The sequence below is a fragment of the Polypterus senegalus genome, unplaced genomic scaffold (genome assembly GCF_016835505.1).
Source record: "Polypterus senegalus isolate Bchr_013 unplaced genomic scaffold, ASM1683550v1 scaffold_4483, whole genome shotgun sequence".
Lineage (NCBI taxonomy): Eukaryota > Metazoa > Chordata > Cladistia > Polypteriformes > Polypteridae > Polypterus > Polypterus senegalus.
Genome location: NW_024378109.1, coordinates 6,419 through 22,195, shown reverse-complemented (window position 1 = coordinate 22,195; position 15,777 = coordinate 6,419). Strand labels below are relative to the sequence as shown.

The window sequence follows — 15,777 nt, the reverse complement described above, 5'->3', positions numbered from 1 at the left end:
TTCCATGCAATTGGAAATAAAAAGTTATGACATTTAAAAAATGCATTTAGTGCATTGATTACCTTTTTGTTGGGAACACAAGTGATGTTGTGTCATCCCGCAGTAAGTACTTTAATTGTTCTTATTTGTATTTAAAAGTGACTTTTTTATTATAGTGAAAACAGTGAATAGAATTCACCTTCACATATATTTTCCCCTCAATTCTGCTGTTTTTATGTTTTTTTATTTTTTTTTAATATTGTGGACCATTCATATCTCTGCTGCTTGTAAATTCTGCTCTGCTTTCACAGCGGTCCTGGGGTCATCTTGGAAGGAGAGCTAATTGATTTGTCTCGTCATTCAATCACAGATATCAGCAATCAGAAGGTAAGAGAATCCTGTTAACTAGACTTACTGAAAAGGTATGATTATTAGAATAAAAAAAGACTTTGCTAATGCATTTAAATGAAATAACAAAAGCTCGTTCTAATTTCGATTGCTTTTTTTGTTCTTGTCTTTTGCTGTGTAAGACTCGCTATTATGTCCTCTACATTAAACCCAGCCGAGTTCATCGGAGAAAGTTTGATGCAAAGGGAAATGAAATTGAGCCCAACTTCAGTGACACCAAAAAAGTCAACACTGGCTTTCTTATGTCATCCTACAGTAAGCAGTTTAACTGTCTTTTTGTTTATGGGGGTGGGCAAAAATGGAATCTGTTTCTAAAAATTGTATATTTCTGTTTAAATTTTCAAACTTCAATCACCTTCAAAGTACTCTCCATTTAATGCAATACATTTATCGATACATTTTTTCCACGGCTCAAAACGGTTTTGGAACTCCTCGATTTAGATTCCTTTTAGGGCTTCTGCCACTTCTTGTTTCACCTCTTCCACATCAGCAAAACGTTTCCCTTTGAGGTCTTCTTTCATCCAGGGAAACAAAAAGAAGTCACGCGGGGCGAGAACAGGTGATTAGAGAAGGTGTCGAACTGGGGTCATGCTGTTTTTGGTCATAAACTGCTGTGCACTCAGTCCGGTAATTTCCAGATAAAGCTTTTGGTTGACTGTTTGACTGTCTGTAGCATAACAACGGTTTCCGCTGCATTTTTCCCTAACAGGAAACAGAATTTCACTTTTATTCGTGTAAATCAGCCCTCACAAAATAAGCAAACATGTTGATCCTCACAGGTGGCACTGTGGTGCAGTAAGGAAACAGTGGAAGATTGTGGGTTCGCTTCCCAGTTCCTCCTGTGTGGGTAGCGCTTTGAGTACTGAGAAAAGCGCTATATAAATGTAATGAATTATTATTAAGGAGTCTTCGAAAAAAAATCACTGAACCTAAACACAGCACCTCACCACAACACCAGCTGGCACACTGATGGCACAAGGGTTTCTAGAATATTCACCTAGCAGGGAAAGCATGTACTGAAAGGGGCCCACCCTCCAGAAGAGAATTCTTTTTTTTTTTTGGGTCCCCTTGGTACCGTATCTCTGAAGGTCAACATCTCCCACATGCTTTTTCTTGGTCAATTATTGATTCTTGGTCTTTCATTTGAATTAATCAATTAGTTTAAAGGTCAACTCTATCAAGATATGCTATTTATTACCTCTAGTTTAAGTGTTAAGTTGTGAATTCATCATGAGTTTATCTTTTTCTTAATCTTTTCTCACTTCTATATGAGGTCAATGGCATGTTATCCTTCTTATTAAAGATTTATTAAGAATGATGCATTTCCTGAACACTGTTCTGAATAGAGATATACATTAAATTCAATTACAGTGTTTTTTTTTTTTTTGGATTGACCTGAGTGGTGTTGGGATGAAAAGCAGTTTATCCCATGGTATTCAGTCAATCAACCAATCAGTTAATCAATAATCTTCATAAAGACAAATGTTGCAAAACTACATGTCATCATTTATCCAAAGTTTGTCCTATTCCTCCCCTGATTGTTTCTGCATTTTCTGTCTTATCCTAAAATGTTACTGAAATTTCACCTTAGTGCAAGTTCAATATCATGTAGAAGCTCCCTGACTGCCTATATTATTCCTAAAGGTCATTTACATCTGTTTGCCTGTATCCAAAGCGACCTACAAAGAAGGACTGCATAATCCAGTAAACATCATTCTGGGGACTGTTTGGGAAACAAGTGTTACAGGACAAGGGTACACATTGTAGCATCTCAAGTGAAGAGCTTAGAAACAAAATACATGCTAGTTACAATTCCTAGATTGCAAAAGCTACCAGCTACCAGATGGACAGAAATTCACTAAATAAAAGAGTCTTCTTAAACACAGTTAAGGTGTCAGCTGTTCAGATGGACTTGGGCAACTCATTCCACTAGCCAGGAGCTGCACATACAAAGATTCTGGACTGAGATTTGATACTATGCAGAGGTGGCATCACCAGACACCGTTCAACAGCAGACCTGAGTGGTCAAGAAGGAGTCTCCTGTTGGCTACTGTGCAGGCAAGCATCAAGGGTTTGAATTTAATATGTAACATTACAGGATACCAGTGTAGTAATCTAAAGAGAGGAGTGACGTGTGCCTGTCTCAGCTGGTTGAACACCAGACGTGCTGTTACATTTTGAATAATCAGCACCGTTTTAGTGACCCATGATGGTGCTCCTGCCAGCAGAGAGTTGCAGTAGTCCAGACATGATAATACCAAAGCCTGGGTTAGGAGATGTGTGGGACCAAGAAACCATAGCATCATGGACCCTGAAGGACAGCCGGTCATCAAATATGTGGCCATGTCACATGACTTTTCCTGTGAAATTTTCAGTGGTGGCCTTCATTTTGTATAATCTTGGCAAAAAGGACATTTGTCAAACATTAGAAATTTACAAGTAAAACGTGAAGCAGTGGGATATCAAACAGCAATATAACTATGTAAAGGCTCGCTGCTAGGGCTTAATAAAGGTGTGTTAATACTAGGAGAGTACATATGTTTTAAGATTGGATTTAAAAGACAAAAGACTGGTGCAATTGCAGAGAGTTAGAGAGTTCCACAGTTTGGGCACATCTACACTAAGTAACTGGGCTCCAACAGTAGACACATTTATGTGGAGAACATAGAATAGACCAGGGGCCTCATGTATAAATGGTGTATGCGCACAGAAATGTTGCATAAGAACTTTTCCATGTTCAAATCGCAATGTATAAAACCTACACTTGGCATAAAGCCACGCACTTTTCCACGGTACCTCATGCCTTGTCGTACACAAGTTCTCCGCTCGGTTTTGCAGACTGGCGGCACCCAGCGTCAAAGCAGTGCTACTGTTCCTGTGTGGTTACTCTTTTATTTTCCTGACGTGGCTTTATAAATACACAGAAACTAACCGCATATTGTTTATTGGTGTAATGCATCTGATTATAATTAACTTGTAACAATGTAATGGTCCAGGGAATAGCCATAGTAATCCAAATACCATAACTGCTTTAGCGTTGTTACTCTCACTGCACCTTCTTCTTCTTCTTCTTCTTCTTCTTCTTTCAGCTGCTCCCGTTAGGTGTTGCCACAGCGGATCATCTTTTTCCATATTACTCTCACTGCACGACGAGTATTTATATCACTGTATCTGAGTGTAAATCACAGCAGCAGCTGATTGGAAAGAGAATTATCGGTATACAGCTTTAAGGACACGCTACCTCAGCCACGGCAAAACGTTTCAAAGCCTTTCCTGTACGGACCTCGCGGTTCAGAAACAGTTTCATTCCAAGAACTTTAAACGCACTTAATCAATTGCACCTTGTAGAACTGTTTGTACTTATATGTGCAATTACCTCACTGTAAACTTGCACTACAGTTATAATATTACACAACCTGAGTCACTTTATAAAGCGTGTATTTACATATGATGACAATATCATTTTAAGATGAAATGCAGAAAAATATGTTTATTATATTATACAGATAAAACTTTAACTTCATTTAAATTATCTATATTCTTCACTGGGACTGGCGTGAAGGACAGAATAATTAAACATGTACTACGAAGATATTTCAATGTTCCTTAAACGTTTTGAAGAATCGGCGCTCTAAGCTTACAGATGGCTTAACGTCTATTACAGAGCTGATTGTGTGCCGATTGGTTACTTGGAGAAAGAAAAGCAAGGACTGCAGTGTCGGCCACGGCAATATATATTAAATAAACAGAAAGAGAAAATAACGACACAGCTAAAAATGCAGCGGCAAATTTCGAAAAAAGTTAAAATGATTGTGTTGTGAGCACGAGGCGGCTATGCAGTGTCCGCAATGGACATGGCCATCCACTGTGCATAAGATACCATATTGACATTGGCGGGCGAAGGGGCCACCGATTCTTTCTCTGCCCGGGGCCGCCACAAGCCTAGAGCCACCCCTGAGTACTGCTGCAATAAATTATTTAATCAAAGGTCGCGCACAATCACTGTGCCGTGAAACCCATGTTTAATAACATGCTTTAACTCCTATCATCATGAAAATGATATCACGTATACATCTCAGTATTTTAGTTCTTCAGAGAGCTGTAATATCACAAATGTAATGGACTCTGTGTGTCCAGTTGGAGGAAGAGAGCCGGTTTAACAAGCAAGTAGTGATTCACACGCACAGAGCACATAGAAGATCAAATACAAAACAAAGCATTTAATGTGCTACTTTAATTACGATGTGATTTGAGATACTGGTTAAGTAAACGATTTTAAGATGAAGTTTTTGATGTTCTACTTTAATGACAAAATAAACTACGTGATTAAAGTGGAAATGTCGAGATTGAAGTTGACATTTCGTGCTTTTCCCCACTGTGTGCCTTTTTTTTCCTCTGTACCCTAATAAGCTTTCATATGACACTGAGACAGTGAGCTACGACTCGCCTTTTCACGGTGACTTTGATATGTGACAAGTTTTTTTATTTCCGGCACTGTGCGACTTTGTGAACGTGAGCTTTCAAGTTTCTCCAGCACGCTATGTCACTCGATCAACTTCCTTTTGTTGATTATACCACGGTTTAAATAAACAAATAGTATGTTTTTCCTTTGCCTCCACTTGGTATTCGCTGAAATTCTTATATTTTCCCCCGTGCTTTTCCCATTGTCTTTTCACAGAAGGCTGGGCGATTTATATTGATTTGCATATTCAAAGAGGCATAATTCTGGGAGGAGTTGGGGGTGGGACAGAAGGCGTGCACGAGCGTTAGTTTTCACACTGACCGGGATTTATGGAGTGGAAGAACGTGGAAGTTGGAGTACACACAGATTCCTTCATGTGGATTTTTCTGTGTGTAAGCACATTTCGGCTTTTGTGCTTACGCCATGTTATAGTGCGAGTTCTACGCATGGCGTTATACATGAGGCCCCAGGCCTGGAAAAATGAGCTGGTATATAAGATTGAGGAAGGGCAGAAAGATAGGAAGGGACAAGGCCTGTAAGTGCTTTGAATGCAAGTATGAGGAGCTTATATTGAATACAAACAATTATAGATAGCCAGTATAACTGGAAATGAACATGACATTGTGAACAGGGCAGAATTTTAACTGTTATGTAGTTCCCCTGACCAAAATAAGGTAGGAATATATTTTTTTATTAGCCTTGTATTTGAATTTGTGCTATTTGTCTTTATCAGAGGTTGAGGCTAAAGGTGAGACTGACAAACTCTCTGTTGAAGAACTAAAAGCATCAGTTGAAAAGGGTGATCTGGTGAAAATTACTGGGAAACACACACCTACCCAGACAATAGCATTCTGGATTTCAGAGGAAGAAATGTTGAAGACAGAGCTTGATGAAGGGCAACATGTCCGTTTAAAAACAAAAGGAGATGGCCCTTTCATATGTAAGTTTCTGGCTTATTTCTCATGGGCTATTATTAACTTGACAAATAATTAGTCAAATAGATACAATATCTAAGTCATGCTACATAAACTCAGGTTGTGTTTTGATCTCTTATTTTAGTAATAATTTTATTTAAATTATTAGTTAAATACGATAGCTATTTCTGGATCCTTTTCTAGTGGCAACATTACAATGAGACATTTTATTACTGATAATGAGCTTGGTATCATTTTATTGTTTGCAAGCGTAATTTTTTTATTTTATAATTACAAATGTATAATATTTGTACATATATTGTAACTCATGTTTCTCTGCTTTCTCCCTGCCATTGATTGAGACATTTTTTTTTTTGTAGATTTCATATGTTACATCTGATTTGTTAAAATAGAATACATTCTTCACTGAATCCATCCTTATGTGTTATGTCCTAGTCTTGGGCAGAATGAGCTAGACCTGTTTTATTTGAATATTCATCATCATCATTGGTGCTACAGCCCCGTTTGGGTCCCAACCTTCTCCAGACTATTTTTTGCATGCCTTCCTATTTGTAGATTCCCTTTGCTAGTGTTTCAAACCCACTTGTCTAGTGTCTTTGCTCACTCCATTCGTCTGTCATTACTTTGGTCTTGCTCTTCTTCTTGTCTGCGTCAACTGGCTCATCAAGGTCTTTTTAGGGAGGAAGTCATCATTTGCTCCCCATATAGTGTCCTGTAAACTTAGCCTGCCTATTTTATTAGGCACACCACATCATTTCCTTGAGTGATGTTTGCTAATTTTGCTTACGTCTCATGACTGTATCTATGGCACCACACCCCAAGAAAAATTTAACAGCCATTATAAATAATGCTTCCTATCCTCAATGCTGCACACTACACATAATGCCTCACTGTGACTTTTGTTGTTTTTATTTCTTGGTGCAAACCAGAAGTATATTTCTTCAATGTGAAGAATTTTGTACAGTATATTGTGTTTCTGCAAGGGAGTTTTTTTTTGTAATGTCTTTGAGCTTCATTAATACCTAAATTTCCCCTTAGAGACCAATTAAGTGTAACGTACCATACCATGCCGTGCCATAGTCTTCTCTGAGGTGAGAACAGAAAGCAAACATCTGCTTAAATTAACTGATTATTGTGAGATGATTGACTGGAATTTGAACACAGAACCTGGGGAGGACCAGTTTGTACCTGGATAAAAGTACTGAGCAGTGTCTTCATTAGTTGATTTTCAAGATTTGGTATTTTGATACCAAGGATGTTTCATCATTTTTTTCTATTTTGTTTTTTAAAATTTATTAGTGTTTGGAATATCTTTTGTGTAAGTGTGATATATATTAGATCTACGAATGATCAGGACAAGAGACCGTATTAGGATCTATCCTAAGTGTATAATTCTTACTTCATGGTCTTAGAAACATTGCTGTATCTAGAGATGGAAGAATGAGGTGTTCGGAGTTTCCTGAAGCATCTGGTTTTCAGTCTTTAGTTGTTACTACTTTTTGCTTTTTTTCTGATTTGTTGGAACAAAACTAACAAACGATCCATATTAATGTTTCAGTTTCTTTTGTCAAGCTGGACTCTGGCGCAGTCACTAAATGTAACTTTGCTGGAGATGAAAAAGCTGGAGCTTCGTGGACTGACAAGATAATGGCCAACAAGTCCAGTAGTGCAGGTGGAAGCGAACCTTTACGACATGGGGATGGTGCAGATGAAGATGAATGGGTAAGAAACTCGAGGTAGTGAGTGAGCTAAGAGAAGTGGTCAGTGAAAGCGGAATGCTGCTTATTGTGTCCAGCTCATCGGTTGAATGAAAGAAGTTCTAGGTCTGTCATAAGTATTGTCCACCTCCCACAATGTGTCTTTTATTTGTTTTTATTCTTGATTTTTCTTTTCGTTCTGCTTTTAGCTCACTAATATTTGGTGCTCTGTTATCAGTGGTGTAGACACAAAGCCATCTTCTGTAGATTTTCTTGCATCAGTGAATGCTAGTATAACCATTACTGTTCCACTTCTCAAATAGTGACTCCTTTATACTTTAAGCACTTTTACTTAAAGGACTACACTTACATCGTATATTTAGGTTTTGATAACACATAAAATAAATGCTATATGTGTTTTTTTTATCGAATTCACAAATGGAAAAGTTAAAATGCACTCATGCGAGTGAGATCTAGTTAAGAATCAATTAGAGATTAAGGTTTAGAATGCAGCAGCATGGTGGCACACTACAACAACATTTATTTATATAGCACATTTTCATACAAACAGTAGCTCAAAGTGCTTTACATATTAAAGAATAGAAAAATGAAAGACACAATTATAAAACAAATCAACATTAACATCGAATAAGAGTAAGGTTCAATGGCCAGGGGGGACAGAAAAAACAAAAAAACTCCAGACGGCTGGAGAAAAAATAAATTCTGTAGGGATTCCAGACCATGAGACCGCCCAGTCCCCTCTGGGCATTCTACCTAACATAAATGAAACAGTCCTCTTTGGATTTAAGATTCTCACGGAAGGGCTTGATGATGATGATGGTCACGTAGAGTTCTGCCTTTTAATCCGTCCATCATTGTTGGAGCATCATGAAGCTTTGAGTAGGTGGAGGTGGCGCAGGCCACCACCACAAAGAAACCGGAAAAAGAAACAGAAAAGAGAGTAGGGGTCAGTAGCGATTTTAGAGCCACCATGAATAGTTATTTTGAGGAGATTGAACATACAGAGTATCAGGATTAAGTTAAATTACGATTAAAATGAAGTTATAAAAAGGCCATGTTAAAGTAATGTGTTTTCAGCAGTGTTTTAAAGTGCTCTACTGTATCAGCCTATTGAATTCCTATTGGCAGGCTATTCCAGATTTTAGGTGCATAGCAGCAGAAGGCCGCCCACCTCACCACTTCTTTTAAGTTTTGTTCTTGGAATTCTAAGGAGACACTCATTTGAGGATCTGAGGTTACGATTTGGAATATAAGGTGTCAGACATTCCGATATATAAGATGGGGCGAGATTATTTAAGGCTTTATAAACCATAAGCAGAATTTTAAAGTCAATCCTGAATGACACAGGTAACCAGTGTAGTGACATTAAAAACACTACACTAGTAAATTTAGCATATCCATTTAATGCATCTATCATTGTGGGCAAGTTTCTGCTGTCTATGGGTGATGAAGCTTTCCTGTCGCATCTCTAGAGATGTGTGTGCCAAGTTAATTGTCAGTGTAAACTGGCCCAGTGTGAGAGTGGACATGCTGACACACCCGTCATTCCTACCCTTTATCCAGTTCTATTTAGATAGACCTCATCCCACTACCACACTGAAATGAGAATATTTGAGAACATCATGTTATGATACTTAAGAATGCAAGTGAGAATAACCAGGAATTTCAGTATGATTTGGAAGAGAGCATAATGGAACTTCAGAAAGTCATAGAGTGTCAAAGTAAAGAAGATAGTTGGGGATTTACCAAAAGCTACTTAGCTAGTCCTTCATTCAGTGAAAAGTTCAGCTTTTGGCTGAAGAAGCGTCGTATGAAGCATGTAATAATGGGTAATCTAGGATACTGGAATTAAAGGATAAGTTTGGTATTTTTTTAAGGCATTGTTATTTCCTCAGAATCATAGAATTAATTAATTTAACACATGAAATTCTATTCTAATGTGAAAACATTTTATACATTTTAAAATACCTAGCCTGTTACTGCATTTTTAAATGGAAACCATGGAGCAGGGGTCCAAATGTGAAAACAAAGGCCTTAAAACTTACCAAATGTGTCCACTTTAAATCAGCATACATTTCAATATAAACAAAAAACATGCTTGTGACACCAGAAGTAAACTGGAAGTAATACATTTTATTACAGATTATTTTTTCGTAAGGTAAGGATGTGTTCCCTGTTGATCTGTCTGCTTGCCTGTTGTGGATGACGTTTAACACTTTCCACGTGCACTCCCAGTTTGCCAAATGCCTGTAGCTAAAGGCTGCATAATATCCTACTTTTGTCTCATTAATCCTGTTTCTCTAATAGTAACGAATAGTGCTCTGCACAAAAGCATGCCGAGTGTCTAATATGGTGGCAGATCTGTCAGTAATGCCCTAAAATCTACTGTGATTCAAAATGTGAGTCAGTACCAACAGCACAGGCGTACACCAGTCACATTAATTTCTTATGCCATGCTTAGTAGAATCCTATCTTGTATTGGCAATGCTGGCACACGTTCTGAATCTTCGACATATACAGTGGTTTAACCTTGGATGCACACTCAAATCATGTAATTCTTTTTTTGTAATTGGTGCCTCGTTTCACCCATTTCATTTTGTGTTGTTATTTTCTGTACCCTCTGGAGCGAGACTGGCAGCGTGTTGGAGAGTACTCGTAAGAGCTTCTTTGTACAAATAACAGTACATCTGAACTGAGCTGATGACGTTGCATTGCTTTTTTTTATTTATAAAAACCTTACATTTTTTAAAAAAGAGCCAAGGCTACATAAATGCTGATACCTGTTCACAGTGCCAATCCACACTCTGCATTATGCACTTTCTGTGACTTTTTGTGGGCATTCATGATAAAAAGGTAGGTTATGTGATAGAGTAAGCTATGATGAAACAGACTGAAGTTCCACAAGCCAATTATAGAAGTTTATAGTCACGTTAAGGATGTGGTAATAAAACACAGACATTTTTAGTCATGTTTGAGTAAATAAATGTAATTAGTAATGCGTTTCACTTCTTCCTCATGGTAGCCTTACTCAGGCCCATAATATGATAGGTATAAATAGTTCTAAGTTGTGATTCATAGAAATTTTAAATCTGCTTTTTGTTGTTCTTATCACACATAGTGTCTACAAAATAGGGATAGAATTTCACATCTGGCCATCCGCAGTCAAAGATGTCAAGAACATCAGTTGGAAATGACTTTAAGTGAAACCATGCTTCTGGGGCTGAAGTGCAAAGCCTTTTAAAATGGCTGAATCTCACAAAAAATATTTAGATTTTTGCTTTTTTCATTTGTTAAACAACATGGATATGCTCTTTTTTATATGTGCAATCCTAAGTCAGAGATCAGTGCTTGGTGACACTCTTGGTTTGAACAATTGGATATAATTAGTAAGTTCTGTGGCTTTTGTTTTCACATTTCAACCCAAGCCCCATGACTTGCATTTTAAAATGCTATGTAGTTTTCAAAATTTATGAAAAACCTTTTACTTTAGAACACAATTTCATGTGGCAAATGAATATATACAGTTACTGTGAACAAATCGCTCTAGCTTGAAAAATCCTTAACTCAACCTTGAACTGCTTTGTGAGATGAGCAGCAGAGTTTAGAACATAAAGGAGTGTGGCCAATTCAGTTAAAAACATATTTGTGAAAAGTTTATGAACATTTTTGGAATTTTCAGGCTTCATGTATGAATGGTTACTAAAATGTGATCTCATCTTCTTGCAAGTCATAAAATAAACAAAAACCTTTGGAGTCTGATTAAACAAGCAACACAAATGAAAATGTCGGTCTGTCTACTTTACATCATATTGATTAAATATTTATGGCCAAGTTAATACTGAATCCAAAGAATTAGAAATGACAAAACTAAAGCGACTTTGACGTAGGAACAGTTTAGGGCTGCAGATAGCCGTTTACAGGCTTGGCTACGACTTTCCGTGCTATTAAACGTCACCCATAGGACCGAAGACTGACATGTCTACCCAGTCGTAAATGTAACACTGTAACGTTCAGGCATGTACTGTGCATCTCGATCTATAAACTGTCATCATGTTGATACATTCACTCTGGTAGATTGACTAAATTCTGTTAATTTCTATTTATCTTTTAGGAGGACTGATGCCTAATTTTCTTACTGGAAGCAGCTTCATCTATTTTTATCCTAAATAAACCAAATTATGTATTTTGTTTCCTTTTGTTTCTCTCTGTAATTCATCACAGACTTCTGTTTTGAACAGAACAAAAAAAAAAATCCTGTTACAGTGCAGTGTGAAGGCAGCGGTGGTGTCTGGTCCAAAATGGGGTTAAAAAAATGTACGATTCTGAGTGTTAAAGTATTGTAACTAATATAAATGTTGTTTCTTTTGTATTGAATTCCTTGAAAATGTTAATATTTTTGATGTATTGTTTAGCAAATCATTTCATGTTTCCCAACAGTTTTCATTTTAAATATTTGTACGTGTAAAATGTCGGATGAGAAGCGAATACCAATGGTGGGACGTTGTTTAATGTGGACTGATTTTGCTTTAAGGCCACTCACTAAGTTTCTTCGTATTTTCCCTGCTTTTTCAGAATTTTGATCAATAGTGTTGCATTATAATTATTTAGAAAAGCCATGTATTGATAATTCATGTGAAGAAGAGCCATACTCTCAGGCTGAGACCATACATGCTGGGGTTGTCATTTTGCACTTTGCTAATTAATGAATTAGGAGGACCAGAAAGAATATCTAGCATTAAAATAAGGCTGGTCTGCAGGGTGTTTTTTATTTGACTTTTTATGGATAAAACAAATACATTTTCATCTTTCATCTTTAATGTTACAGTTACAATTTTTTTAACAAAAGTTTTGATATTTTTGCACTTTTGTATGTTTTGCATAAATAAGAAAAATATGACAAATTTGTAACTTTTGTAATGCCCTTAAGCTATAGGTCCAAAAACATCTTCTGAGTTACAGGAGTTGAGGAGATCAGTTCTCATCCCTTGCTTTTAGGTGAGCCTGTGGACCCTGAGCCTAAACAGATCATCAGGTTCAAAGCTACAGTTAGTGAAGCAGCTTTAGGAATTTGTAACCTGATGATGAGAAAATGGAGCTCCACTGTGAGGGGGAGGCTGGGAAATCAAAGAAAATAGCTTTGTAGACGGTACTTGCTAGGTGGTCCCCTCATTCTGCTGTGACATGATGTCAAAGTGAATGTTCAGCAAGTGGAGGATATGTGAAATGCTGTGTGGAGACACCGCTTGGAATGTCGCAGCATTTTCCTGACAGGTTGTTTGATACCTTAAAATGAGAAATCACGAACTTGAGATCGTGGTGTAAAGGACTGAGCATAGCCCTGTTTTAAATAAACCATATGATTCTTTATTCCACTTCATTCGTGGTGTGCATTCTGAGGGTGCTATTATAGCTTTTCAGTTTGTGAATTGCAAAAACCTGATTGAAACTCTGGAAGGGTTAAGAGGTTCATGGAGCAACATGCTTTACCTTTGCAGACAAATGTCCCTCTGGTCTTATGCAACTGTAAGCACAAATAATTAACCATAACCTACCTTAATTTATGAGCAAGCTGGCATATTACAGTTTTCCACCAGAAAAGAGACACAGTGCCCAGAAGGTTTTGATACTACCAAGGGCATGGTAGATGATCCATGAAAGGTGGCGTGGTATACACCATATGCATTCTAGGATGCTATGGCCATTTGTAGGCAGCCAAGATATTCAATTAATATTGAATATGTGACTGTCGTCTGTGTTTCCAATAAGCTTTACTACTCCTGTAACCTGCTCATGAAGTACAATGCTTCCACATATCATTTCTATCAATCCTATGTTACATGGTTTGCTTAACCTTTTCTTTGTACATTCCATCTGTTATGTTAGTAATTACACTGTTGCAAAGTATTTCTTGGGTTCTGCCAGGAAAAACGCTGATATGGTGCTTTGTTCCCACAGATCTTCTAGCATGTTGGTAGTGTTACTTAAAACTGATTGGTTTATTGTGTTATCTTAAAATTTAAGAAAAATTGTAACCATACCCTGGCATTTGAAATCCCACAACAGCTGCTGACGTGTTCAACACTGTGACTTTTGAGCTGCAGCACTCCATAACCACACACCTCCAAACATCTACAGGCAGCAATAGCAGCTGGATAAACTGAGCTAACTGCTGCGTTCATCTCTGTCAACTTTTATTGCAGGTCTTCAGCTGTTACAAGTGTAGATCTGTGTGCTGAAAAATGCTTTAATATAAGCCAAGTATAAAATGATGATTTGTTTTTGTGGTTATTTTGTCTTCGTTGTGGTTGTGAGGCATCTCTGTGACTGGAATGAACTTCCACAGGACAGTCTCCATCATGGTGCTCGTGAGGGTGAAGTTTTGGTAGGGAACACACACAAACACCACGGTTGCATCACATTGGCACCGTCTATAATGATATAAATGCATTGGTGATGACTCTTGATGGGTAATAAAAAAAAGTCTGCTGTGCCCAGCTCAGGTTGTTGCCACTGTAACCAATGCTGGAGTTAACTGATTTAAAAATATCACTATTAATGAGTGCATTTTTCTAGCTTGTTTTGCACCAGATATCAGTAGTTAATTTTATGTTTGAGGATAACCTGAATTTTGATCTTAGAAATCAAAAGTTTTTCCCAGTGTCCTGACTAAATTGCCTGCCACAATTGCCCCCTTGTCCCCTTATTGGCTAACTTTCTCACCCTTTCACCATCAAATAGCTTATCTGTGGTGAGTACGCTGCTGCGAGAATGGCTGCCATCCCATCATCCAGGTCGATACTGCACATTGGTGGTGGCTGAAGTGGTTCCCCACTGTCTTTATAAAGCACTTTTAGTAGCTAGAAAAGCATAAACAAATGTAATTATTATTAATATTAAATGTTTGCCCTTGGAAACTGTTTTTTTGTTATAGATGGAATGATTTTATTAATCTTTCTTGTCCTCCACTTCAAATCTTAGTTTCCCAGCCGTTTTTGAAATGAAAATTTCCTGTACTGTCCTTGAACAGTACAACCCCAAACTTACCTACACTCTTAAAAAATATTTCTGTTAGCAGTCAGAAATTTAATACACGGTATGTGTGCAGAAATATTTACATACGCATTAAAGTATCATCCATTGATTTGCTGAACCATTCGAAGTGCGATCCAAACGTTCCCGGAATGCATTTATTCTGCAGCCAGAAGGGTTTGGTTATGTCAATCGCCACTAGATAGCGGTTCAAGTTGTCCTTGAGAGCTGTTATAACGCATTTTAATGTCAGCGCTGTTGTTTTTCAAGTCGCAGTTCTTGTTTAAACTTCGGTTGTTTGTGAAAAAGAGTTATTTGAAAGACCCAAAAAAGCTCAACAAGTTCACAGCAACACCAAGTCAATGCTCATTTGCTTCTTTGATGTGAAGGGTGTCATCCACAAGGACAGACAGTGAATGGATCATTCTACAGGGATGTTCTAAGGCGTTTGCAAAATCAAATTAAGCCAAACACGTCCTCAGATGTGGGCTGATAAGTCATTTCTTTTGCATCACGACAATGCACCAGCTCACACATCTCTGTGCGTAAATGTTTGGCTTCTACAAAGTTTACTGCCATTCCCCACCCTCCGTACTCCCCTGATTTAGCACCGTCTGATTTTTTTTATTTCCTAAGATGAAGATGAGGCTCAAGGGACGCAGATTTGAGACGGTGGAGGAGATCCAAGCGGTAACAACCGACATCTTGAACACACCGACAAAAAATGACTTCCAGAGGTGCTTGGAAAGGTTGAAATCTCGCTGGGATTGGGGTATCAACTCAGCGGGTGACTATTTTGAAGGAACTGTTCACCATTAATTGTTATTTGTGTGTATGATTTTAAATAAATGCACGCCGGGAACTTTTGGATCGCACATCGTATATATCCAAGTGACCACGCACACACACACCCACACCAACATGTGTAGACTGGGCCAATTCAGACTTGCCATTCGCAGGAACTGCGTGGAATGCTGAAATATCTAGAGAAACTCCAGGCAATGGGGACAATGTGCAACCTCAAACAAGACAGCGACCAGACTACCAAGTGCTGCACTAACAGCCAGGGTCATAAAATAATGAAATGAGCACACGAGAGCAAAAGGTAAAGAAGATATTGGGAAAGCTAAAAGGCACGTACAGTGAAATACTGAAAGAAAATAACAGATGACCCAGTGAAATTCTTTCTGTATTTTAATAGTAAAAGAACAGTCCAAGAGGAGGTGAGGAGTGTTAGTAATGGTAA

General features: G+C 37.9%; 1 protein-coding gene across 1 annotated transcript; it reads left to right on the top strand.

Annotated features, from left to right (window-relative positions):
• Positions 1-279: 279 nt before the first annotated feature.
• LOC120519550 (arpin-like) lies at positions 280-15,408 on the top strand (the record flags this gene model as incomplete). Its single annotated transcript, XM_039742504.1, has 5 exons — positions 280-366; positions 510-642; positions 5,583-5,789; positions 7,343-7,506; positions 15,168-15,408. Coding segments are annotated over 5 exons (774 nt in total), but the record flags the coding sequence as incomplete, so codon positions are not given.
• Positions 15,409-15,777: the final 369 nt, after the last annotated feature.